At 39.7% G+C, this 26,502-nt stretch overlaps 1 protein-coding gene across 1 annotated transcript in view; it reads left to right on the top strand.

Annotated features, from left to right (window-relative positions):
• The first annotated feature begins 508 nt into the window (after positions 1 to 508).
• RGMA (repulsive guidance molecule BMP co-receptor a) overlaps positions 509 to 26,502 on the top strand; it is a 43,193-nt gene continuing 17,199 nt past the window's right edge. The window contains exons 1-2 of the mRNA XM_066592831.1: positions 509 to 651; positions 21,922 to 22,037. Of these exons, the coding sequence (XP_066448928.1) occupies positions 638 to 651; positions 21,922 to 22,037 (130 nt within the window). The 5' untranslated portion in view covers positions 509 to 637. The remainder of the gene's footprint in view (positions 652 to 21,921; positions 22,038 to 26,502) is intronic.

Here is a 26,502-nt window from a genome sequence, read left to right as displayed (position 1 = left end):
AACTATTCGGCCAACTGTCCCTTATAAAGCCTCCCTTGGGGATAGAGCCATGAAATTAATAAAAAAAAATTAAAAGCAAAATCTATAAACTGTATTATAAACTGTCCTCTATTGAGAATGCAGAGTTCTTCACTGTGTCTTATCCAGCCTTGTGCAGATAACAAACTCATCCCCACTATATTTTTCCAGCTCAGCCTTGATGCACTTGCAAAGCTAAACACTGCAGAATCAGACGAGCTCACCCCTGCAGCTTCTGCTAAACTCAGCTCTGCTGCATCTTTAAACTCAGTCCGTCTGCAGCTAACAAACTCAGCTCAGCTTCATTTGACAAAGTCCTGCTACATCATACAAGCCCAGCTCTGCTGCATTTATAGCTGTGCCGGCTGCACATACATGCAATGAAGCTACGAGCCTCTGTATGTCCAGTGAGTTATGTGTCAGCCAGTGCCCAGCTCTAGAAGCCTCTGCCAGGAGGAGGAGCTGAGGGAGTGCCCGGCAGCAGCAGCAGCAGCCGCTCAGTGTGTGTCGGGCAGACGGTGTCTGTGCTGCTGCAGCATGTGGGGGAGACGTGCGGTGCCCCCCATATGAGCGCTGGATATATCCTATGGGAGGGTGACCCCACGGCTTGGGCAGGCTCATGAAGCCGACAAGGTGAGAGACACATCCGACTTCTCATTCAGCTCCTCTCAATGTCACAGACCAGCAACTTTACTGAGAACTCCGGGCATTGCCATGTGTAACTTTCCGGGTGCAGGGCAGACACTGGCATGCATGGGCAAGGCAAAGAAGGGGTTATTTTTAATATACCTTTAACCCCTCACTTGCATTCTGTGTTTTAAGCTGGGGGTGGTTATATACTCACTTTCATCAGGGTCATCTTTGTTTGTCCATGGCATCAGACTTGACTTCACCTTTTTCATTGCTGGTAATGATAACATGAATTTTAAGGATTTGTGAAGGATTACAGAATTCACAGTAGATGATTGTGTCCAAATCAATTGCTTCTTTAGGATTAGTCGCTTCGCCTGTGTGTCACTTGGCGATATATATTTACACGTACAGATATCTGACCAATTTCTGTCCAATCTCACTCTCGATCGGTGTGTGTAAGTGGACGATTGATCTGATTGAAATGTGTCTTGTCTCCTAGAAAACTTATCTGAATGCATAAAAATCTGTCAATCACAATGATTGTAGCACCAGGAAGATAACTCCATTAGGGACCTTTCACACGTGCGGAATAATTCTGCAAGGCTCACCTAAAGATGCATCTAAAGACGCAGCTGAATCTGCTGCTGCGGATTTCTGCTCCATAACCCGCATACATAAATGTAGATTTGGTGAAGAATTTTCTGCGTCTTTGGGTGCGTCTTGCATTCTGCACATGTGAAAGGTCCCTTCTAGGGAATAGAAAGGTTTTACTTCAAGACAATTAATAACAAATGAGAAAGATGAGAACTGATTCTATCGTAACATAATATCTGTCGGTGTAAAGGGCCAGCTCTGACCAATTTCATCCTCTGTAAAATCAGTCCAAGTAGTTTTAGCTGGAAACAAGAATCAGTACTATGTGTCTGTCCTTGCCATCTCTGTAAAATTAGTCCAAGTAGTTTTAGCTATAAACAAGAATCGGTACTATGCGTCTGTCCTTGCCATCTCTCTATATATCTTTCCTGGGTTATTCTGGTAAATAAAGTTCAGCTTCATGTATGATAGATCTGCATTTCATCGCCATCATATAATTATGAATACTGATAATGTCTCAGTCCTCCTTATACCATCAGACCTTGTTGAATCATTGTTGTGTATTGGTGCATTTGTTGCTTGCCCCTAACAAGGTAGTGGCTGGAGACAATGGTAAACCATGTAATAAGTATGGCTTTCCAGGTTTCCACAATGTACTGCATATCATGCACCTGGCTGCAGAAATAGAATATATAATATATCACAATTCCGGCAAGAAGGTCTTATTTTATGCATTATGTTGTTTTATACCATATATATATATATAGAGGAATAAAATCATTGTGATATAAACTGACAAATTCAGCTCTGCTATATCTGTGTGTATACGGGACATTTTGCATACAGTATATACACATGTATATGACTTATTAGGTGTGTGTGACTTACATCATGGATACTATTGACTGTGAATAATCTATCTATCTATCTCATATCTATCTATCTCATATCTATCTATCTATCTATCTATCTCATATCTATCTATCTATCTATCTCATATCTATCTATCTCATATCTATCTATCTATCACATATCTATCTATCTATCTCATATCTATCTATCTCATATCTATCTATCTATCTATTTCATATCTATCTATCTATCTATCTATCTATCTATCTATCTATCTCATATCTATCTATCTATCTATCTATCTATCTATCTATCTATCTATCTCATATCTATCTATCTCATATCTATCTATCTCATATCTATCTATCTATCTCATATCTATCTATCTATCTATCTATCTATCTATCTATCTATCTATCTATCTATCTATCTATCTATCTATCTATCTATCTATCTATCTCTCCATCCATCTCTCCAGCACTGTACACTCATGTATCCAGTAAAACGGATGTATCTGTGCACTTGTTGCTAGTTTACTTGTGCTTATATAAACAGACCGTATTTGTCATACACTCATAATTACACACACGGAATACAAAGTAACCAGAAACTGTTGCTCAGCTGGAAATGTTATTTTACAACAGCTTTTCAAGAGGATCAGTGTCCATTTTTCGGAAATGATCTGGGTGATTACATACTGTATCCCCTCTATGCGCTTTATACACCTTGTTACTGTGTATCCCTATTATCAATCTATGTCTACTTTTGCTATCTTACAGCTAACGATAGACATAGACCCCCTCATCCCTAACAGATGCACTAGACTGATTAGGATCTTTCATTTGATACCATCATACATGTAAAGAGATTTTATTACAATCAAAATCAATTTCCCATAGTACAATGGATAAATTTGAAAAAAAAGTAATGTTTTTGCCCTATATGGGAGATTCTTGGCCAATCTACCCTCTACGGTTAGTTAATTGAGCGACATAGCTGTTGCTTTGGCACCGCTGTATCGCTATATCTATGGCTAATTACATTTTTTTTAATGTTTCTACTTCTTTCTGGATCCCTATTGCTTTTCTTGAGCTCAGAAAGCATATAAATGTCATTAGTATTCCTTTACAAGAGTTGTAATAGTCAGTATGGCTCTGCCCACTGCCCTTAAATTATAATAAAACCCTTGCCTGGGATTTTGGATAGACGTAATGACATGCAAATAATTCCTGTTCTAAGAATGCTATTTTGTACTTGATGGCTTGTGTATACATGTATATCTAGGGTTCTTGCCAGTATGGTAAGGTAAAAGCAGGTTAGGCTATAGGAGCGAGCAGTGTAGTGTCTGTGTAATGATGGATTGGTCTCACAGTATGATGGGAGCTAGCTGATGCCATATATATTATACCAATTGATTTTGGCTTTGGGTGAGCCAAAATTAAATAATGATTAATTTGCGGTATTAAATAGGTTTATCGTTAATCTGTCAGACTAATGGTGAACGCACATATGTATAACTATAGAGATAAAGTAGCACTAAATAGATGAACAGCCGCCACCTCCATTTATCTTCATATGTTATAATCAACATGTCTAATTTAATTACTGCTTGAAGATTGCACCATGGGAAGACTATATTCTATTCCCGCTCATATTTCCTATTGTTTTATACCCAAAAGCTTGAGAGTAAGAGGACGTCTGAGAATACATTCTGATTAAATGTGTTTGAGTTCCTCTTGCCCTCTGTTAATTGGTTGTACATATAAAGATTGCAGAATATTAAGAGAGATTATTCATATTTTTCAGTCACTCTTTGTTTTCCCCAGGAAATGTGCAGCAGTGGGTGGTGTCATTTGATTAATTGCATTCTGCATCCTTAATAATATGCTACGTGGAAATGTACAAGCTTCACAATATCTACATTCAGCTGTATGTATGATATTACAAAATCATAGTTTAAATATTGCAATTTGTTTCAAAGAAAGAGTATGGTTAATAGCGCCACCTACTGGGAATTATCAATCAATGGGATATTACATGTATATAGCTTACATGTTCACTAATCGTGCCACTTGTAGGTATCTGTTCATTATATAGATCTCTAGTGTTTAAAGCAGAATTTTGAGTCTATCTTCTAAAAAACCTGTTAGGAATGTCTGTAAGTAACACAAAAGGCAACATTAAGATTGTTAAAGTGCATCCAGCACTAAACATAATCAAACCAACATCATTTTCAGGCCTCAACCAATAATACTCTTTAGGACGTAGCTAATCAATACACAAGGTGCCATTGACAGCCTGTAGCAATGTCATTGCTTCTAACATGACTTGTAGGGTATATTTGCATGAATATTGATTATCCCACAAAGTGACAGCCAACACAGTGTCCAGGTGTCAAATGCACTTTAAAGATTAACGTTTTAGTCAAATGGATCGCTTAACGTATATATTTATCCTTCAAGTAGCAAGAGGAGGGTACAAACCAATCACTTGCAAATGTCAGAAGGTCATAAAAAGCCCTTAAGAATGTAATTGCTTTTGTGCTCTGCAGTTTGGATCCAATATTTAGCACTATTGCTAAGAATAGCAATTATTGGGAAGTTGTTCTCAGCCGTCCATTTAAACATACGGAGATTTAGTTAGTGGGAAGACACTAAAAATGAGTAAATTTAACTCTTGGTTTTTAATATAATCTGATCCAATTACTTTTTACACACCACTGTCATAAGCAACTTGTAGACATTTGGTAGGATTGGATCCTAGCAACACTCCTTGTGTCTTAAAAGGCTCAAAATTTACATATATATGCTTTCCTATAGGGTGACTAGGATAACTTCCAAAACAGTATTTCCCAAACTCCAGTCCTCATGAACTCCCAACAGCTCATGATTTGAGGATATCCTATACAGAGAATACCTAAAGGCATTTCAGCCTGATGAAGGGTTGGTTGATAGAAGACCCAAAAGCTCGCTATAACATCATGTATTTTTGTTAGCCATTAAAAGGTATCATAGCTACAAGATAACTTGGTTTTTCTCACCAAGAACATTCACACTAATATCTGAGGCACTGACAATAATTAAAACGCATGAGGCTATCCTGAAAGCCTGACCTGTTGGGTGGGGAGAGGCTGAGAGAATTGGAACTCAGGAAACACTGTCCTAGGAGAACCAATGTGGGGCATGCTGAATTGAAGATATAGTCAGTCTGATGGATAATAATCTACTAATATGACCAGATTTACAGTGTCTTGTAGACATCTCTCATTCTTCATATCTCTTGCAGTAATATGGCACATATGAAATTGCTCAGCTGCTCAAGTTTTATGTCACCATAAGTGATGAATTCTCTAGGAATGCCTGGGATATCTGATGTAACATAGTAACAAACTATGTAAGGCTGAAAAAAGACATATGTCCATCCAGTTCAGCCTATTATCCTGCAGTGTTGATCCAGAGGAATGAAGTAGAAGCCAATTTTCCTCATCTAAAACCTGTGAAACTCTGTTGGTTTTTATGGCACCATAGATGACCATACATGGTGCAATATTTCAACCCGACAATTAAGACTGTAGATGGACTATGCAGAACCGTAGAGCGTTTCTGACCTCCAACAGAGCTTGATATTGCAAAGAAATGATGTGATCCCTTTGGTTTGAAGTAGAAATGGTAGGATCAAACCTTTCACTGCTGTGCCAGTCATCTCATCATGGAGTTGTGTAAACTAGGAGAACTATCACCATCACACGTGACCTCTAATGTTTAAAGGCCATTTCTGATTAAAACGTTAGTCTTCATCAACTATATTATGGCATAGTAAGCTTTAGGGGTCCACCTTGAACCTCCGATAGACCTTGGACATCTAAACCCCACCCTACCTCCAATCAGTTTGTGTACAGTAGAGCTAGGTATGAAAAGTTATTGAGAAACCTCTTGGCATATACAGTAAGTACGCCTCTTCCCACCAATGTACAATTGTCATTAACAGGTATTGATTAGGTTTTGCCTTAAACTAATTTGGAGAACTGGCTGAGAAAGCCACTGACAATATTCTAGCCTTCTGTATTGCGTATTTTGCAGTTTTTCACAATTATAACAACAAACCAAGATCAGAAATCCAATAATAAACCGTAATCACATTACAGCTGTCAGGAACTGCTTCTGGCGGCATTTTACACTGGCTTAATGCCTTATCTTCATTTGAGAAAAACAAAGACTTCCCTTCCATGTACTGGAAAACGTATCAATACCAAAAGCCAGCACCTAGATATGTGAACAGATACCGCACAAGGCCAGATTACCATTCAGTAACATACGGTAGCATGCGGGTTCAGAATTCAATTGTCACCGCACTTTGAGTCAATGCGTGCTTATATGATAACCAAGGTGATAACAAAAAAAAGTGAAAATTACTTTAGTTACCTAAGATGATGTTTTTCTGCTGAAAAGTCCCCCCAAAATGCTGTCCACTAGGGGTCTCCCTTCTTTCTAATTTTCAAGTGTCAAGTGAAGTTCATCTCTAGTGAAAGACATAATAAGATGGAATACAGAAAGTGGAGGAAGATGCTGCCCATTGAAATCTATAGTGAGAAGAGGGGAGAGGAGGAAGGAGAGAGACTCAAACACAAACTTGCTGTTGGAGCTAATGGTGATTTATTTTCCTACAGCTACTAAAATTGCATCTCCACTGCTTAGTACTGCTGTTCCTACATGATGATGTTATGTCTGTGTGTGCTACAAAGTGACAGAGAGGAATATATTTTGCTATTCTGCGTGCACGGAGTATAGAAGATAGTATAACAGTCTCCTCCCACCAACTGAGAGGTAACCGAAAATTGATATTCGCAACAAATTGGGGGCTTTGGGAGAGTGTTGCGTTGCAAATGTAGTCTCCGGAGATGCTATTCTGTAAGCAGAAGCAATTATGCTATCATTTTTTTAGATGTAGAACTTTAATACTATCACCTGCACAGGCTGTCTGTGTGTGACACTCATCTGGTACAAGAATGCAGAACTGGGATGAGTTCATAGAAACTTGTAATTACTGCTTGTCAGGCAAAGCTTTTTTAATTCTGTGTATAGATAGCTTCACCCCAGAATGTGTCCTATCATCAGTAGTGGTCAACTGATAAGAGTCAAAAAACTAACTGCGCCCATGATCATTACTTCATCTCATAAGCCTCTAGTTTCGAGAGCCTCCAGAAACTGTTATATACATATGAGTGATATTCATATGCTCTTCTTATAAGCTGCACGTTGATAAGATTCATAGTTTAAGTTTAGTGGTCATTTTAAGGGATTAAATGTGGCGCTGACGACCCATTAATTCTGTGCCGTAGTTTGTATTACACGTCTTGTGATTTCAGGCAGCACAGCTCCATCTAGCGTAACACCCACACTCAGTAGGGGCCAAGAGCAGCGGCTCTTGTCGTACTTCCATCCCCTTCATTTTGATAGTGTTTTGAGATATGTTTCATGCACATATAAGGGTGTGATCTCCACAGTTCTGGCAGGGCTGACCGCTGCGTTCTGCCAAACCTTGTAGTATGAATCAAGGTACAGCATATTTATACAATATTCTGTGATCATGGAAAAACCACCGGGGTGCAGTTCCTGGAAGAAACAAAAAGTCTGATAACCTGAAAAACCTGTGCTATAATTTCAGCAAATCTGCTTCTTGAGTTTTGAACTTTTCCCAAACTCCAAAAATATTCTTTTGATTATGTAGTTTATTATGTGTGATGGAGATAGAGAAATCAGATGAGCTCCATGAGGACGGGAACAGAGGCAACTCATCTACATTCAAGTAATAAGTACTTATAAATGCAAGATCTGGAGATATGTACAGATGGTTGTAATGTAGAACATGGACCCCCAGCCTAAATCCCCATAGAACCTTATAGTAATCTAAGTTCAGTTCAGCAGAACCAATGGTAGTCCAGGTCTAACATGGACCATACCAAGCGGTCATATAAGTGAAAACAGCATAATTAGTATAGTAAGACTACCCAGAGCCAAAAAAATGACCAATTATATCTACCATTCTGCAGTTGTGATTTATGTGTCCTTGTTTCAGTATGTGAATTCGTTATCTTCGGGTATAACTATTATTACCATACGGTTGAAAGTCCACCTTATCTTTGGTATCACTGACTTGTAACTAGATCACACAGACGCGGGTCCATAAAACTATATGAGTCTGTTTCTGAAATGCTCAGCAAAGAGAAGATCAAACTTACAAAGGAAACTAAAGTGCCAAGTGTCAAACAAAATGTGACACACTCTACCTGTTCTGCTTTTATGGGACAATTAAATCCACTGTAGACTGCAATTATTTTATACATACAGTGCATATAAGACGTCTGAGCAGACTTGTCAAATTAATTTTGCTTTAAGTTGTGGTTTCAAAGATCAAGCTAGTGGCTCGAAGATAATTACTCATTTGTAAAACTCCCAGAGTAGTAGACAACCCTATCAACGCATTAGACTGCTTTGTATATTGAAGAGAGACAGACGTGCCCTAGGTGTTCTTGTGTGTAGAAATACTTTAAGGCAAGATTCTCCACCAGTTTTCATTGCTCATTCACATTCTGACAAGCGTATAAATGGGGCTAACCTCTAGTTAGTAGCCAAAAATATCTAACCTGTGTCTGGAATTTTCCTGAGCATTGACTATTCGATTCTGGGCCATACTTTATATCAGAAGTATGCCTGAGCAGTCCATGTAGCAGAAAAGTTATGGGGCCACCTTATAGACTTCTGTACTCTTCTAGCTACGCCATTGTTAGTTTGATGTTAATAACATGGAAATGCTAAATGGTGGAACTAGGAGCGTAACTGTAGGGGATGCGGTTGCACCCGGGCCGAGGAGCCTTAAGGGGCTCATAAGGCTTCTCTTCTCCATACAGGGAGCCCAGTACTATGAATAAAGCATTATAGTTGGGGGGCCCTGTTACAGATTGTGCATCGGTGCCCTGAATCTTCAAGTTACGCCTCTGGTGGAAACCCTAGGTATTTACCAGGAATGGGTTAGAATTGTCATCTGTGCTGGTGGCTATCAATAGCAAACTGATAAGACAAAGCCATTCCTTCTAAATTAGATCACTATTGCATTTGGAGGGTGGTAAGCTGCATAATATGAGTTATTTGGCTTATTTCCTTGGCTGTTGCCATTCAGCACTGTGGTTTTCAATATTTGGTCACATTTAGACTCAAAAAAACTTTTCTGAACTTTGCTGTACTAGTAAAATCAATACAAGACATTATGTTATCATTCCCTCACACTTGTTAAAATGATGGACACCATGATGAAACCAGCATTGGCGTTCTTTGTGTGATGGATCCATGGGTATCATGAATCGGGGACTGGTATGTACAATGCACCCATGTGCGTTTTATTCTGATACACTGTGGCGTTTCAGAATATCTATACTTTGATGATGCTGTCCCAACAGCATGAAGCTGGTGAGAGGTTTCCTTTAATACTGTTTTTCTCCCTATAACAGAACAGAAAACAGTATTTGCAATGTAGATGTCTATACCGACTTGACGAGTAAATTTTAAAAAAATCCTCATGAAATGTGATATTATTTGGACAAAGCTATTATCAAAAGTCTTTCCAGCAAATACGTTACATTTTCACACAGCACATCATAAATTTGACGCAACTTGCCCCTCATGATGGGGCTAGGCTGCTGTAGGTGTGTGCAACCTTTATGTTGGTGATATGGGGCACAATGTGGTAAGAAGTACGAATAGCTTACACAAATTTGGCAAAGCCAACAGCATCTGGCCCAAAAATCTGAACCCTTCCCCTCTTTTTGGATAACTGCCTTGACAGCTAGAAGCATCCAACTTTCTGTTGCCCAAGCCTTCCAACAGCCACCCCAACTAATCAGAACATTAATAGCCTCCCATTCCCTTCAGAAATAGCACATAGTCTAGGGATTTGATTGTGTGGGCAAACCTCAGGGGTGTTTAATCCCCACCGCCTTCAGTGCTGAAAACCCTTTTAAATCCTATTTGATTATGTGTGGTCCTTGCAGAATTACTGAGATTACACGTGAAACAACTTCCCATAATTTCTCAATAAGATTATCCAGCCACTGATTAAGTCACTTCTGTTTAAGAAGCCTTAGATGTAAAAGTCCTGGTCTAAATCACCCACATTCTATAATTCTTCTTAAATGCAATTTGTCTTTTACCTTTCTATTAAACAAGTTTCTTATATCCCTACCATCACAAGTTCTTGGAATGCCCTCAAAAGAGAGACTCATGTATAGTATTGCATTGCATAAAAGAAACCAGTAACATAAACCACAGAAATTATATTTATTAGTTTGTGGGAGCTCTAATCTAGAGCGTTTAAGTCTTACAATTTGTAATCGGGCAGCTAAATGGAGGCTTGTAAAACCCGGCAATCAGAAGTCATTTGTAGCCTTTCTTTGCATCTCCTGCCTTTTTTTTTTCTAGAAATAGAGATAATTTTTTTCCTCCTGCTAATATACTAGAATTCAATGTATTTTTACAAGCCTCATAAACCTCACCTATGTTTTATGAGAAGATAGATCCTGTCAAACTTCCAGATGGCTTATCTCACTTATTTTCTGCTTTATGTTTTTACAAGAGGTTGAGCGTAGGCACTTAAGGGGTATGTGCGTACACACTAATTTGTCTTGTTGGAGATTTGTTTAATTTTACACAGAACAGGACTTGCCTACACCTTCCTCTAACCCGCTGTGCTCAGTGGGAGAACTTATTAAGCCATGAAGAACATGAGACCATGAAAGGTTCCACTTATGACAGATCTACCGAATGCTTTATGTTCCCGTTCGTAGTTGTGTGATGTCAGACATGTTAATAATAATAAATAATAATCTTTATATAGAGCTAATGTATCCCGCAGCACTTTAGAAAACTTGGAGGGTACTTATAGAGACAAAGTCTGACATAACATACAGTATAGAACTGATAAATTGAGCAGTAGCAGCGAGGGCAATGTCTACAATCTATGAGGACATCGTATATAAATAGGATACCATACATAATATCTATATGAGCTGGTTACCAGCCAATAGCTTACATATGTTCATATATGCATTCATATGTATAGGGGAAGGTGGATCTTGTGATCAGGCTGGGACGGAGAAATAGGATGAATGGGAAAGAGATTAGGGGATGTGATATGCCTCTCTAAAAAGATATATTTATAGGAATGCTTAAAATTGTGGGTGTTGGGGATTAACCTAATTCGTTGGAGTAGCGCATTCCAGAGAACTGGAGCAGCTCTGGAAAAGTCTTGGAGATGGAAGTGTTAGGAAGTGCAAAACTTCATCTAAGGTCATTAGCAGAATGGAGAACAAATGTAGAGTGGTAGACATAGATGAGGGAGTAGATATAGGGAGGTGCAGCACTATGGAGAGCTTTATGGATGAGGGTTCAAATAATTCTGCGCTATATCTGCCCATGTGGATGAGGACATTCATGTCTGAGAAGAAGGTTTCTTAAGGCATGGGAAACTTTCTCATTGACAAGTATAAATGCCATGTTTTCTGGAGATTTGGAGAAAAAGTAATGAATTTTGTCTTCCTCAGAATGTACAACATTGACTAGGACAATGCTTTTAGTTAAGAATATTAGTTTTTGGTATGATTAGAAATCTTAATTAGAGGATCACAATAATTAGATGCCATTTAAGTTGTCCATATATCTTATAGAGCTGTCAGACAAACTTTATTTTATCCAGCAGACATACCTTCTGACCCTCTCATACACATCCACAATCAGCTTGACAAAGTGTGCATGAGTTTTTAATCAGAAAGGAATGAGTTGCTGCTAAATATCTCTGGTTCACGGCTTATCTCCAGTGAAAAAAAAGGATTGACCATGTTGAAATCAAACAGCCTGATCCTTCTTTACCAATACATTTGTTATCGGGGAAAAGTCCAAACTCCCCCATACAAATTGGATGGTCTGCTGGGCCACTGAAATTGTTAGGCTTGACCAACATTAGTCTAATATGTATGGCTACCTTTAGACTATCCAAGAGGAATAAATACCTTTATAGGCAATCATACCCCTGAGTCCCAGTGCAAAAATCTTTAACAGGGACATCACCTACCAAGTGCTATTTCTAATAATGTTATCTTCTCATGTGACAGTGGGACCTGTGAGGCTCTTCAAGTACTAGGGCCCAGATGCAATACTTACCTCTGCACCATCTATACCTACACCCCTGTAGGCGCTATATATGATGATATCCCCAAGAGAGAAATAGTCAAGTTATGATTCAATTTCCTTGAGGACATACAGTCTTCATCCAAATATTTTACATGAATTTGGTCCTAAAACACATTCCAATTGCAGTCGAGTGAAAGCTTCTATACCTGATTAATCACTCATGTACTTGTTAATGGAATGGGATGACATGGTGATTATCCTTCCTCACCATGGACTTGCTTTTATCAGTTCTCTGTATAACATATTTATAAATGTTTATGCTAAAAGCCTGGTAAAAATTATTCATCTTACCTTGATTTGACATTTCTCTTTGTTAACCCTTATATTTCCAAGGGGCCATGTAGGAAGATTGCAGGGATTACAAGTCTTATGATTACCAAGAAATGTTTGAAAGGAAGCTGCCTGAAGAATTGCAGTCATCCGGAAGGTTACTGGAATATGCAACCAAGTTAGGGCAATGTAAAAGTCAACTAAACACACCTCCAAAATAACAAACATTGAATGGAGATAAGATGAAATAATGTTTGAAGGGGTTCAGCATAGAAGGGCAGAGCATGCCCATTTACCTAACACAGATCTCGCCATCTGCTTTAACTCTCAGAATAAGTTTTGCTGTCACCATATAGAGTATCCTTCCATTTGCTTAAAGGGGTTGTACCAAAATTGCAAGGTAACCTCAATCCACAGGATAGGGAATAACTTGCTGATAGGTGGGGGTCTCACCGCTGAGACCCCCACTGCTCATGGGAACAGAGGTTTTGTTTCCCCTGTCCTCCTCAATGTAGGGTTACTGCACTCCCCCGCAGTGAGGAGGAGATTTATTGGAGCGCTTGGGTATTTCCATCAGCCCAATTGAAATGAACTCCATTCACATTGACGTCACTGCAGGGGTAGAGGCAACCCTTGCAGTGATAGTCAGAGCGGGTCACAGGAGTCCCTTTGTAGAGACCGGCAGGGGTACCTTAATACAGTGCACACTCAAGTTATAATGGCTCTAGGTTACAATATTTTAGACATTCAGTGCAATGTAACTTTGAATCATACACAGCCTGGATCTGCAGCACATGTGATTGACTGGAAGATTCAACCAATCAGCATGGGTCTTTCACTATAAAACTTCTGTATTACTGCAGTACATGCACTGATTGGCTGTCTAATAGTACCTCTCCATAGCACTGTGCTGTACTACATGTTCCATACTGATCTTTACTTGGCTTGGATGAGCTGCTCCTTTGGATACCCGGTGAAGGCTTTTTCCTGGCACACAGTATATCTTGTACAAGACCCCAAAGAAGCTCCTGTCGTAGAAACGTAGAAAATTGATAACAGAAAAAGCCCACATCTAGTCGGCCTTAATATTATTTCCTTTTTGTGTCTCTTTTAGGATAGATCTATGCTTATTGCAGGCAGCTTACATTAATTGATTGGTGATTTTTCAACCTCATCTGCTGGAAATTATTTCCAACTACTCTACTACTAAGCAAAATATTTCCTGACGTTGCATCTGATTTCCTGATGTTTCTTCTGTCCTCTACTTAGAAATTAATTTACACAGCAGCTCTCTGTGACTGTTTTATGTTAGGAATTGCTTTATCGCGTTATCTATATCAACTTTATGTTAATTTTTCTTCAATCCACATGTTTTCTTATTTTGGGATGACATTTCAGAAGCTTGGAAACAATTACTAATTTTCCATACAGTTATGGTCTCAAGTTTCAATTTCTCAACTTAAAATGGTTGTCCAGTGTTGCATGGAAGGTGTATCTCAACGCAGATTCTGGATACAATGTAGACAAAGAAATATGCAATATTTATTTTAGAAAATAATAGTGCAGGGGATAATGGTTAAGTAACAAATAAGCAATTATTTTTTTGCCATAAACTTTCCTAATGCTATCTACGCTAGTTAATCCTATGGCTACTGATACTTTAATGCATCATCAATAAACAAAAATGATAAGAAAATAGTAACAAAAATGCTGTACTACAATCAGAGCCATTGCCCAGAAGGTTCGATAGGTAGCATCAAAGGTTAACACTCCTATACAGCTTTGCCCCTGTGATTGAACCGGGTTCAAGCATCCGCAGTTCAACCAATATTCAATGTCTGAAATGTTAGCCCTAACTACTATAGCAAGCCTGATAACTAACAAATGTGCACAACTAATGTATGTGTCGAGGCTGGCCTCACTTACAATTCAATTGCATAGTCTTCTTGCTGGATCAATCAGCCTTTTGTCAGTTAGTCAATTCCCAAGTTCTGCAGTACTCATTCTCAGTGTCTCTGGTGCCGTCTCCTTTGCTCTAAATACTAAGGTGACAGTGATTTTCCTGATTAATACCTGGAATAAAGAACTCGTCGTAATGGTGTCCACTGGTATTGGCATTCTGGCGCTTCTAGTTCCTATTTTCATGAATGAAGAGAGCTGTAAATGTACTCCTATTTATTGCCACTTTTGGCTTAACAGGTTGCAGACTAGGGTTGCCACATTTATCACATAAAAGTATCGGCCAAGATAAAAAGGGGTGTGGTAAGGGGCGTGGCCACAGGTGTAACATGAAGCTCCTGGGCCCCAATGCAAAACCTGTAACAGGGCCCCCAACTATATTGCTTTATTCATAGTACTGCAGCTTTACACAATTCAGTTCCTCTCTGATTCTGGACTTCAATCACAACAGATCCTCCTGTGTGTGGGTCTCATCACCCGCCCAGCTAATCCAGCAGTAGCATCTTCATCAGCCCCTCTTCAAGGCTTTGGCCCACCTCATACTACCTGCACACTGTGCTCCTCTTGTGGCACTGCAAAAATTTCCCTTTTACAGGTTTCAGCTTATCACAGAACAGTTCTTCAGACATGTTCAATTCTAAAGCGCTAACATTTTCTGCAGTTTCTGCAGCACGTGGTATTTTTGGCTCAACTTTTAGCGCATCTCTCAGTCCATTGCCACAGTGAGCTGTAAACCCTTTAGGCTAGCCCTTTACACCAAAACCAATTAATATTGCTACTTAAGGGACCACCGTAGTATATCAGCTGAGCACTCTGTGTCCTGATCTTAGCAAACCACTGCAGCCATTTAGATGAATTGCCATCCATATAATAGAAAAATAGATGAAGTCCACCAAGGAATCTCCCTTTAATCATGTCTATATGACATACCGAACCTTTTCAAGCTGACTACAGCAGTAGCAAAACCATAAAAATTAAGGATTAGGCTGCATTTTGAAAGGGTTTGTCTCTGATGATACAACATAGCAAAAGTATTGTGCTGTGCTATCATTCAACGATAATGTTAAATCATGCTAACGTTAATGAAGAGAATTCCTAAATGTAAGGCTGGTCTCAGATCTGCGTTGGAACGTCCGGTTACAGGTTTCGTCACAGATCCAGCTCAAAATTCCACCCAAAAGCTGTCCAGCTCAGCACAAAGCGGATGGACCCCATTATAGTCAATAGTCTCCATCCAGCGCTGTTCGGTTCCATCCAGAGACGGAGACATTCAGCAGCGGGGGTTCCCCTTGTCTGCTCCCTGAAAGGAACAGGAAAGCGGAATCCCGAGCGTAGGTATGAAACCACCCTTAGGTGTGTATTGGCAAATGCTTATCAGATATAGGGGTTATTCGGGCTTTAAAAATTGATAGCCTACCATTAGAATAGGCCATTAATATACAATCCTATTAGTAGCACTGGGGCAGGGTATTACAGCACCATCTCAGTCAGGTAAATGAGACAAAAAATGCCATACCCTGCACTACTGCTACTACCGTGTTTCCCTGAAAATAAGACAGTGTCTTATATTAATTTTTGTTCAAAAAGGTTGAACTTTTTTTACATGTATAGCTGCCTGGACACTATTTAAATTGACTTTTTTAATTAACTGTTATCAGGGCTTAATTTTGGAGTGGGGCTTATATTTCAAGCATCCTCAAAAAGCCTGAAAAATCATTTTGCATCCTCAAAAATTCTGGAAAATCATGCTATGTCTTATTTTCAGGGGATGTCCTATTTTCAGGGAAACAGGGTAATAGTACAGCAATCGGCAGTACAAACCAATTTCTGAACCAGGCTGCAATGCCCACCTGAGCGCCACTTCAAACAATAGATGATTGGGGGTGCACAAACTCGCACCCCTACGAATCTAATATTGATGGGCTTTCCTAAGGATAAGTAATTAATTTTAAAAGCTCAGATAACACTTCAGGCATCTCAGGATGCATTCAAAAGCTTCTATTTTTTGTCAATGTTCTGTCCGGATCACACCAAGCTTAGGCCCTATATTTGGCGAATATGCCAGGAATTTTTCTTACTGTATAAGTACAGATTTAAAGCCAAACAAAAGTGCAGACGAGTTCAACTTTTAATACAACTATATAAAAATTATATATGTGCAAGTGTATGCCAAGGAGAGTGCGTTCAGTAGAAGACCTCAAATAGTGCTGCCAAGGATAATGCCCGCACACGGAGAACCTAGCGTTACAGCCATAGATTTCTTGCAAAATTTAGGAGTGTTTCCTATCAGAAGGAAGTTCCTGCTTCTGGATAGAAATGTATAGACCTAACAAAGACACTGAAAGGGACAGTGTAACAAACTAATTACACTTAGCATTCAGCAATGAACTTTGCTGATAATAGAAAATTAATGTCACGTGGTTGTAGCTGTAAGATGAGAAAAAATATGCCAAGCGTATATTGGGACCCTCCTGAAAATGATCTCACTTATTCTGCCTTTGTGCATACATATATACGCTTCCTATGTGCCAAGGCCTGTGCCCAATATATAAATTGTGACCTGATGTCATTTGTCTGTCCAGACCTCAGGCTGAGACATCTTACTTCCAAAACTTGTGTTTTCAGACCCTGAAGGGTAAATATGTATTTGTGTATGTGCAGGAGGTTATGAGGATGGCTTATTAATATTAAAGGCGTTTTGCCGTTTAAACTATTGATGGCGTATCCTCATTATAAGTCATCAATAGTAGATTGACGGGGTCCATCACCTGGGACCTCTGCCGATCAGCTGTTCGTACTCATGTACTAAACTGAATTCTGCAGAAAGCAGACAGCTCCTTTCTTACTGTAGTGGCCAGGCTTGGTATTGCATGTCAAGTTCCCAATGAAATGAATGGGAACGTTGCTTGCAATACCAAGCCTGGCCACTGCAGTGGGAATGGAGCTGTCTGCTTCCTGTAGAAATCAGCTTGGTACACAAGTGTGCTATCCTGGAAAAAAGTTGATCTCTGAAGATCCCATGCATCGGACACCCATCAATCTACTATTGATAACTTTTGCTTAACTGGAAAACCCCTTTAAAGCTTTTGTTTCACTTCTATGTTACGTTTTATCTTGCATTGTATTGGTGGAGGAACATTGACATTCACCACTAGCAGTATTTTATCCATGATGTAGGTCACTCTTCATACAAAGCAGGTTTTCAAATATATGGCTGATTATAATCAGAAATAACTTAAAGGAAATATATGTGATGGATATTTGAACAGTCCTTTTAATGTACAAAATTGTCAAATGTGTTTCTTTATATAGACTTTGATATAATCACTTGAAGTTACAAGCCCAACGCCTAAGGCTGCACTACTGAGAAAATGTCATTCAGTGCATCCAAATCACCAAATGCAACACTATCTGCATTTCAACTGGCTGTGTCTGTGTGGGCATCAATGTATTTGGTATTCAGGACCCCCACAAGGTCTCTATACAACACTACACTTCACAGAAATCAGGAGGGGACATATTGTCATCAGAATCTCTCAGTGATTCAGCCTGAGGCATTAGGCTGTAACTTAAAGGGGTATTCCAGTAAGAATAAGTTATCCTCTATCCACAGGGTAGAGAACAACCAGCTAAATAGTGGGGGTCCAGCTACTGGGACCCCCATGATCACCAGAATGAGGTCCCGTATTTCCCTGAGAAACTAATAAAGTGAGTGGAGCAGCAGTTTGTGTGCTCAGCCCCGCTCCATTAATTTCAATGGGAGTGCCAAAAATACCCGAGATGATATAAAAGTATAACCAAAACTCCATTTAAGGGGGCATTTGTGAGGTCTATTCCTGCTGTGGCACATTTATGATCTATTCGTCCTGCAAGTCAGCTTCTTATCCATATGTTATGGCCTGACCACAATCCTGTATCACGCCTGTGGCCATGGCTTTCCTCTATTTCTATTGAAAGTTAAGTCTTACCCCTCGCTCCAGAGAGAAAACATGAGATTTCCAGGATATTAATGGAGAAATCAGCCATATGAAATCACTTGGCTGCAACTTAGAAGAGTCACATGTATAATTGGAAAAAGAGGAGCAATTACAATGTGAGGTAAAACAAACACATCAAGAAGTAAACAGGGTGCTCTAAATTAAGAAATCCCAATGTATCAGAGCTGAATTTGTCATTTAAACTTAGGGTTAAGTGAACTGAACCAGTAGAAACTTGTTTCAGGTCCAACTTTGCTCAAACCCAAACCGAGCTTGTAGCAAAGTTTTACCCAAAACAGGGTTCTACTGGTTTGATTTGCTCAACACTAGTCCTGAACACTGTTGTGTTACACTATCTAAGAGCCAAAAATACCCTATATAATACTCTCAGTGTTATACATGACTTTCATGGCTGTCAGATAGTGTTATGCACCAGTTTGGGGGATTTTGGCGGATTATTTTTCTGCATAAACTTTGCATGGCTAAATTGGTTGCAGATTTTTTTCTTCCCCGCTAAAGTCAAATTAGCAACAAATCCACAAACAATCTGGGCAAATTCATGGGTAAAATCCTCATCATTTTCCATGCCGTGTGGACCAAGTATGAGACTGGCTTCTTCAGGCTAGTTGCACACTTACGTAAAACAAATTGCCTGTTTTAACATACGCAAAAAATGGACATTTTTCTATCCATTGTTCATTATGCAGTCCATGTGTCCATATTTTTGCTTCAGTATGTCATCTGTATGGTATCTGGGTGCTGTCCATTTTACTTCTATCCATAAGGCTAGGCACACACTTGCATTGTGTGTGAGTTGTGCCCAAGACATTTGGGCGCAACTCACATCGGAAGCCCGCTTGTGTTCTGTCCGATACACGGACAGCCCGCACATTCACATGCATTTGCATGTCCTAATTGTCTTCCGTGATACAGACAAGAATAGAACATGTGATAAGTGGTCCGCATGAAAAATGGCAGTGTGCATAGCTCTATAGGCTATAATAGGTCCATGTGCTGTCCGTTAGTTAACAAATACAGCACACAGACCCAAACATATTGGGGTGCCAGAGGCCTAACTTGGATCAGAATAATGTATGCAATGATTATTTTCATGCAGTCCATGTGTGTGTGTGTGAAAAAACTCTGCGATGTCTGCTGCCCCCTAGAATAATATGCGTCCGTATACTGTCCATGTGGAGTCCGATTTTTAATTAGACTCCACATGGACGTAAAGACGCTAGTATGCTGGAAGCCTTAGACCACGCCTGTATAACTTGGCAAGTAGATAGGCTCCCCAGGATGCTCTGTCTGCTAGGGACTGTATATGAGCACGGAGCTCTGTTGGTTCATGCCGCTATTTAGCCACAGAATATGTATGCAAGTTTTTTGAAAAACTATTATAGTCCACACTGCTGTACTATATATACTTAGGAACCTAAGAAAAAGCCCAAGCAGAATCACATATAACTTATTACACAACGCACTTATGGTAGGTTGAAAGACTCTACTGCACCGCCGTTTCTGGGGCCTACAGGACCTTCCCTGACTTGAATGACAGTCATGTCACGCTCGCCGCTACCGGTAAAGTTTAGCCTTTACTTCCAGCCGCTAGTGTGACATGACTGTATCGTGGACTGTGACATGACTAAGAGGTAGCGTCTAGCCTCTTGACATCATATTTTTGTCACAGTCCGGGAGCTGCCAGAAATCCTCTGTTGTGCAGGCCTGCCTAAAGCCAATCTCACACGACCAGATTTCTATTGCAGAATCCACGACCATCACCTGCGCGGACGATCAGCAGTATTTCGCACTCATTGATAAAATAGAACATTCGCATATCTGCTCAGATGAGCTGATTGTGATTGCGATTTCCACGAACGGATTTAAAATCACAGCATGTCTTATTTTTCGGTGGAATCCACACAGACGGCTTCCATTGAAGTGAATGAAAGCCGTCTGAACTCTCGACCCGTCCAGAATTGATACTGCGGATAGGCCACAGATATCTGCATCATCGCCTATGGACAGTGCGGGAATATCAAATATATATTTTTTTAAATCTGTAATGTGCATGGCTGGCGGTGAGCATCTACGGTTATCCCAGACCCAGATTCCACTTTGGGTTACCACATGTGGAATCCGGATTGCCCGTGTGAGACCGGCCTTCGACAAATAAGTTCTGCCATAATTTCATATTTAGTGCACACTAGAGGAGACTGGGCTGTGTTGTGTTTACCTAGTGCTGTAAAACCACTATAAATATATATAATAAATATGTATGTTATATATATATATATATATATATATATATATATATATATATATATATATGTGTGTGTGTGTGTGTGTGTATATATATATATACAATACACACACGCACACATATATATATACTTACATATTTATTATATATATTTATAGTGGTTTTACAGCACTAGGTAAACACAGCACAATATATATATATATATATATATATATATATGTGTGTGTGGGTGTGTATATATATATATATATATGTGTGTGTGTGTGTATATATATATACAATACATACACGCACACATATATATATATATATATATATATATATATACTTACATATTTATTATATATATTTATAGTGGTTTTACAGCACTAGGTAAACACAGCACAATATATATATATGTGTGTGTGGGTGTGTATATATATATATATATATGTGTGTGTGTGTGTGTATATATATATATATATATATATACAATACACACGCACACATATATATATATATATATATATATATATATATATATATATATAACTTACATTTTTATTATATATATTTATAGTGGTTTTACAGCACTAGGTAAACACAGCACAATATATATATATATATATATATATATATATATATGTATATGTGTGTGTGTGGGTGTGTATATATATATATATTTATATACGAATTAGGGCTGAATGCAGCAAACCAATTTGGTGCTAATTGTTCCATCACTTTGTTGGAAGAGTGTGACATGTGGTGACGATGGGCTGTCCATAGGCACAGTGTGTGTTTATTTTCCCTCTAGGGCTTTACTTATTATGCAGCTCAAGTGTTTTCTCAGTTGCTGGATGTGTGAGGAGGAATCTGTGCTGGAGCCTCCTCCTTGCTGGGCCAGTGTAACTGGAGTAGAGCTGGGAGGAGGATCACTCCTGGGGGCTGTAGGGGGAGCTATGCAGTCATTGGAAGGAACCCGCAGTGATTGATGGCTGCTGTGTTGTGCAGGAGAGAGGGAGGGAGGGTGTAATCCTTCATTGCAGTGTTACTGGCTCAAGCTCTTTGCACAAGTTGATGTCTGCTGGAGTGTGATATATTCTCTCTCTTTTCTTTTTTTTCCTGACTGTTCGTCCAGGGCGAGGGTGGTGGTTAAAGCCCGAGCTGGATGGATGGGTATGGGGAGAGGGGCAGGACCCAAAGCCCTGGGACTCTTCAAAATCCTCACCGTCTTCTTGTGCACATTCCACACAGGTAAGAAAATCCCTGTCTTATTTTTTTTTTTTGAAAAGTCTATTAGAAGGATCTCCTGTCCCCGTTCGAGGCCCCTGGATAGAAACCACATGTGTGTACCAGACCGGCACTGTGCAGTTGTATTATTTCAGCAAGTTTTTGAGAATGAATTGTATTGGAAAAAGTTTCTGGAAACAAAGTATTGATGTTTTTTGAATTATTGTTACTTTTTATCTTAGTGTGTATCTAATGTATCCAGTAAGTTGCAACAATAAACAGCTTTATTTACTTATGCAGCCCTCAGTTTTTAACCCTCCATATAATCTGTAGCTGCATTTCCTTTGTATCCGGGTTCTTGGCCCAGCTCTTGCCCGGTAAGAACGCTGCTGGGATCAGGAAAACGCTTGGCTTATTTTTGGTGTCTCCCTGTTTATTGCTTTTCAAGGTAGGGCTACAGGACCTATAGAATGAGACCCGGGACAGGCATCTGTTTCCAATGAATCTTAGTGTTTTGCTGGCTTGATCCTTGCCTGCAAATTCCTGCCAACCTTGTTTTTGTTGGGGGAGGAGGGCAGACTCCACACTGGGGGTTTTGTTCCTTGCAAAGGCTCAAGTTTCTGCAGACTTAAGGTTTTTATTCACCTGGAAATGTCGTACTGTTAAATCCTTAAATAATTGTATTATTGAGACTCATCTGTGTATATTGTATCCCGTAGGTGAAGCCTTTCTAGCTACCTGTACAAGTATTCGCCATGTTCTGTACGGTGGAGTTAGAAGTCTTTCTTTTCCCATTTAGGCATTACTACTTTTTATTAGTACGGGAAGTAAAATAATTCATTTATGACATGCAGATTCATTTAGAATGAAATGACTGCACATTACTATTTTTATAGTACTACATAATGTTGCTAATTAGAACCGGTTTGAATGTAATAAAACAGAAATCCTGGAGCCATTCTCTTCCGTCAGGTTGTTTAAAACCTTATTAATCGGTTACTGGAAAAGCTGGGTGACAGCCGGTTGTGGGTTTCAATGAGTCTGAGGTGTACAGCAGACTGGGAACAGATGATGTTCCATTGTATAGTTGGGCAAAGTTTTAATTCAGAACCCTAGGAAAGCTGTATGATTACTTTTTTCTTTTGAGAGCTGTAATCATGGCAGGTTTTGTCATCCAGCTTTCCCAGGAACATATATGAATAAGAAAAGGGTGCTTTCACTAGGGCAGGATTTTGCAACATGCAGCTTAATCCGTCGCTGTGGAAATCCGCACACAACCTGCAGGTCTCCTTATGGATTTATATCCAGAATTAAGCCAGTTTCAATTCTGTTTCAAAATCCGCTCGTTCGGGTTTTAATGCAGAATTTTCTGCGTGTTGCGGCAAAATTCCACCCGTGTGAAAGCACCTTTTTAAGAGTAGCTCTATTAATATTTTCTGGTCTTTATCTTTTGCTACTTGAAAGCTGGATTGCTTTGCGGCAAGTCTTTGACCATGACAGCCAAGTCGTTGAAGATGATACACTAATTGATTGGAGTGCTTTGTAGAAGGAGCTGCACACCTCAGGCCTCATCTGTAGCTCTAGGTGAACATCTTGCTTTTCAGACGATTTGTCAAGATAGTTTGACGAATTCCCTTTGTCCTGCAGAGAGGGTCACATGAAATATTTGGGGGAGTAGGGGGTCTAAGGGTTAACTACCCCCCTCCTCTTGGAATAGCAATGTCTCTTGTATCCACAGATGAAGCGCAGATGTGAAAATATTTTCTTTGCAGGCCATGTGTCTCCAAGCTGCTCACATTCTGCTTATTGTATTTGTTACACGTTGTACTACTTTGTATATAGTTTGTTAAACACATTGGATTGTGATTATATAGACACTAGACAGATTGCAAGCTCTTGGGAACAACTGTATGAAGCCTCAGACTATGAGATTTTAAACCTTATTTACCCATAAATCCCAATCTGTCAGATTCTTATTTGCTCCACATGCAATAAAATGGAAAAGAACAACTGGATTTTTGTAGCGCAGCATTAAAATGTTAACACCTGAAGCTTTGTGGACTGTTTACACATCTACATTACTGCTTGTATGTTCTATTACTACTATAGGTTAATCCTGTGATGAGGGTTGTTACTATGTTGTAGGTGCAAAGGCAAGGTATAATGTGACCTTCTAGCAACCAGAAATCCGTTTTTTTAATCACGGTTAGCCAGGTTTCAGAATTGGAGATTAGGGCGTTAAGTAAATTTACATAGCAGGGACAGATCAATCAGGTCTGGGTTATCTGTCAGCACTACTAATGCAGGTATTGCTTTAGAGGTCACTCATAATACATACAGCTCCCTGTGCATTCATGCACTCCCTCTCTAAAGTTTAATCCAACATTTGGGGTTATGTCACTTTTTTGCAAAACTTTGCCCCTCCACCCTGCCCATCCTTTTCATAAAAACACAATATATTTTCTTAGTTACATCTGTTCTTCAGCATAGCCAGGTGACAACCCGATCTCATTCTGGAATATAACCCACCATTCTGCAGCCTTGGAGAGTTGGAAGGCAGCCCCATGGGAGCTGTAACAGTTGCCATTGGTAAGGTGAGGGTTGTGTCTATTGAAATCCACAGCCAATTTCGAGTCTAAATCCGCACGATTGTTGTGGATTTTGGCTCTGTTTTGGATGCGGATATGCTGTGGAATTTGCCATGTAATTTTCTGCTGTGGACATTCCGCAGCATTTCCACCCTGTGTGAACATACCCTAAGTCTGGTATCACACTACGATTTGTGCGACTAGCGCTGGTTTCATCCTCCATGCAGAAAACTGTATGGAGGATGGAAAGCACAATGGCACCGTAGAAGGAAGAACCTCTTTGGTCTCCATCCCACAGTTTCTGTCCCTGTCAATCTTTTACACTCGATAGAAAAGCGATGTACTCGGCACTATTCTATCCAGTGTAAAAGAATGGCTGACAGACTCCAAAGAGATCTCCATCTCACATATTCTCCCCTGTGGTGCTTTCCACGTTCCGTTGTCCTTTCTGTCCCCCATGCAGTTTTCTGTATGGAGGATTTGACCTAGGAGGGAACCAGCATTGGCTTCCCAAGATGTAGTGTGAAACTAACCTAAGAAACAACTGAAGAGTAATAAAAGTTTTACACTAGATGACATCTGAAGGATGTATATGTACTTTGGCTTTAGTAGGCATCCTTTGAGAAGAGGGGAAGCAATAGACCAACCAACATCATACCCAACCTGGACTGAATATAGTTGGCAAGAGTTTGGTTTAGGGGGAAGAATGGGGAATTTATTGTGGTCAGCGTGTTACAGACCCTTCTTTCAACAAGGGCTGCATTTAGTTAGATGGATAATTAGTGGCGGCTTCATGAGTTCCAACACCTGTGTACACGGCATGCTGAACCCAAACTAGATTCACTTCCTGCGTTAACACATGGGGCTGTGTATACACCTGGTCAAATAATTGGTCCTATTAACAGGCAATTATTTCAGTGAATTGTAAGTGCTCAGATGCCCTTAGCCGTACAGATGGTGTGGTTCATTACAGTTGCTGGGGGTAGGGTGGTGACATCATCCGATGTATATGCGAGAGATCATATTTAATTAATAAACCACAGAGATCCATGACTGCTGGAATAGTTTGTTAGAAGAACTGTATTCAAGTTCTGCTATACGTTTTAAATTATTGTTTAGGGTAAACCTTATCTTTGGACAGTGGCTACTTGCATACTGTTTAAGTCCCCATTACACAGCATGACTATTGGGAGTTCCGGCCCGCTCGTCTCCATTCACGGTGAAGGGGCAATTGTTCATACATGAACATCTGCCTGTTTGCATGGGCCGATGTAGCGGTAGTCCAGCGATCTGAAGCTTTGTCCAACCACTTGCATTTGGATGTCACTTATGTGTACTGAGATAAGACGTATTGTTGTAAAGAAGTTACAATTCACTGTAGAACATCGTTAATGTGTATTACCTGGGGACATACAGGGTATATACTGTACATCATCATTTGCCACTGGGGTAGTTGAGGTATGGATCAACAACTACAAACCTCATTTGTGGTCCCATCCACTTATCTGTCGCTTTGTCTTATATAACATCGATATATTCCACATCAGAGGTTGTCCTCACTCTGTTCCTTATTTCCTCATCTCAAACACAAACATTGGGGTCAGATTCATAGAAAGACAATTAACCTATCATTACGTTCCGGGTGGAAATAAGAGTAAAGCCATGTAAACACAAGTAGACATACAAACTCCATACATATGTGGTCCTTTGGACTCGTTCACATCAGTACAAGGGGTCTCCGTTTTCCTACTGCTGAGCAGGAAAACAGCACCTCCTGGTCAAATGGGTCTCTGTTATGTCTTAATCAAATGGACCCCATTGATTATATTGGGGTCTGTTTATTTTCTGGCCAGACAGCCGTCCCTTTGCAAAAAGAAATACTGCAGCATGCTGCACTATTC

The sequence above is a fragment of the Eleutherodactylus coqui genome, chromosome 2 (genome assembly GCF_035609145.1).
Source record: "Eleutherodactylus coqui strain aEleCoq1 chromosome 2, aEleCoq1.hap1, whole genome shotgun sequence".
NCBI classification, from domain to species: domain Eukaryota; kingdom Metazoa; phylum Chordata; class Amphibia; order Anura; family Eleutherodactylidae; genus Eleutherodactylus; species Eleutherodactylus coqui.
This window is presented reverse-complemented; position numbering and strand designations above follow the sequence as displayed.